The 1278-nt window shown below is 39.2% G+C and overlaps 1 protein-coding gene across 1 annotated transcript in view; it reads left to right on the plus strand.

Annotated features, from left to right (window-relative positions):
- The window catches only part of LOC107100026 (disks large homolog 2-like), a gene marked incomplete at its 5' end in the record, with an annotated part of 74273 nt that overhangs the window by 13419 nt on the left and 59576 nt on the right, over nucleotides 1-1278 (plus strand). The window contains one exon of the mRNA XM_015398363.1: nucleotides 478-647. Coding sequence (XP_015253849.1) covers nucleotides 478-647 — 170 coding nt within the window. The remainder of the gene's footprint in view (nucleotides 1-477; nucleotides 648-1278) is intronic.

Here is a 1278-nt window from a genome sequence, read left to right on the forward strand (position 1 = left end):
AGTATCGAAAATAATCGAATCGTTGGGTCAGGAAATCGATACTGAATCGAATCGCCATGATGGATGTGATTTACACGCCTAAAAATCAGAATTGAGCATTAAGGCCTGCAATCTGAAGGTATCCTTAGTCACATTTCTAGAGAGATGGTAATCAATGACCCACCCATGTTGCTCCTGAGTCTTTGCCGCCTGTTGTTTGATATGAGGTGTCTATCTGTCCATCTGAATCTTAATAAGGCTGCTTATGTATACCTTTTGAATAAGTTTCAAGGCAAGGTTTTTTATGCTTGGGATCTAAAACCATCATTAGCAAAATACCTTGTGAGGACCAGCAAAATTTCCTCACTTTACAAAAACCTGTCCCCATTGCAATGATGAAATGGGGAAATAACGGTCTTCACTCTGATTCCTTGACAGATATAAACAAAACACATTCCTGTGAAGAGTAAAAAATGTAAATGGCCTTTCCTGTTTCAGGGTAAAGGATTGTATTCTGCGGGTGAATGATGTAGATGTATCCAGGGCCTCCCACTTCAAGGCTGTTGAGGCCCTAAAAGATGCCGGTTCCACTGTACGTCTTTATGTGCGCCGTTGCTGTTCAGTCCCAGAGACCATCCAAGAAATCCAGCTGGTCAAGGGTCCAACAGGTGAGTTCCCACAGCAAATTTGAAAGCATTGATTCAACTCCTAAGGAGTGAAACTCAACACTTTGAAAGTGTCTATAGCCTATTGGCCAAAACTAGCACTGCCAGGGTCATAGAGTCTATCAAGGGTTGATTCTTAGTTTAAATAAAATAAACAAGTATGGAGTTAGCAATGTACTTTCAACACACAACACCGACATTGGAAATCTAACACTGTCCATTTTTCTATTCATTTTCAATAAATACGTTCCACCATGTTTAAGAAGTTCCTTTAAAGAAGTCCCTGCATACCAGTGAAGTCATAAATGTGATACTCACCTGAAAGCCTTCTCAGGCAATTGCTAGGAGCGACACCATACTAACAGTTTTGGGCAAGCTACTTGTCCAGTGTAGTGAGCTAAGCTATCAGTTACTCAACAATAAATTAAGCTTCACTACACCAAAGCTACCACCTAAAGAATTATAGCAAGCTAAGTTACACTAATGTGTTAAAAGTAGCTTAACTACATTAGAAGCTACTTAACGTTGTACCAACCTAATATCAATTCAAAATGAGTCTGACACACTAGTTAAAACATTTATTAAAGATCAGCCAATGACATAACACAGTGTAAACATTGCTTTATGATCAGCA

The sequence above is a fragment of the Cyprinodon variegatus genome, unplaced genomic scaffold (genome assembly GCF_000732505.1).
Source record: "Cyprinodon variegatus isolate N-32 unplaced genomic scaffold, C_variegatus-1.0 Scaffold931, whole genome shotgun sequence".
NCBI lineage: Eukaryota > Metazoa > Chordata > Actinopteri > Cyprinodontiformes > Cyprinodontidae > Cyprinodon > Cyprinodon variegatus.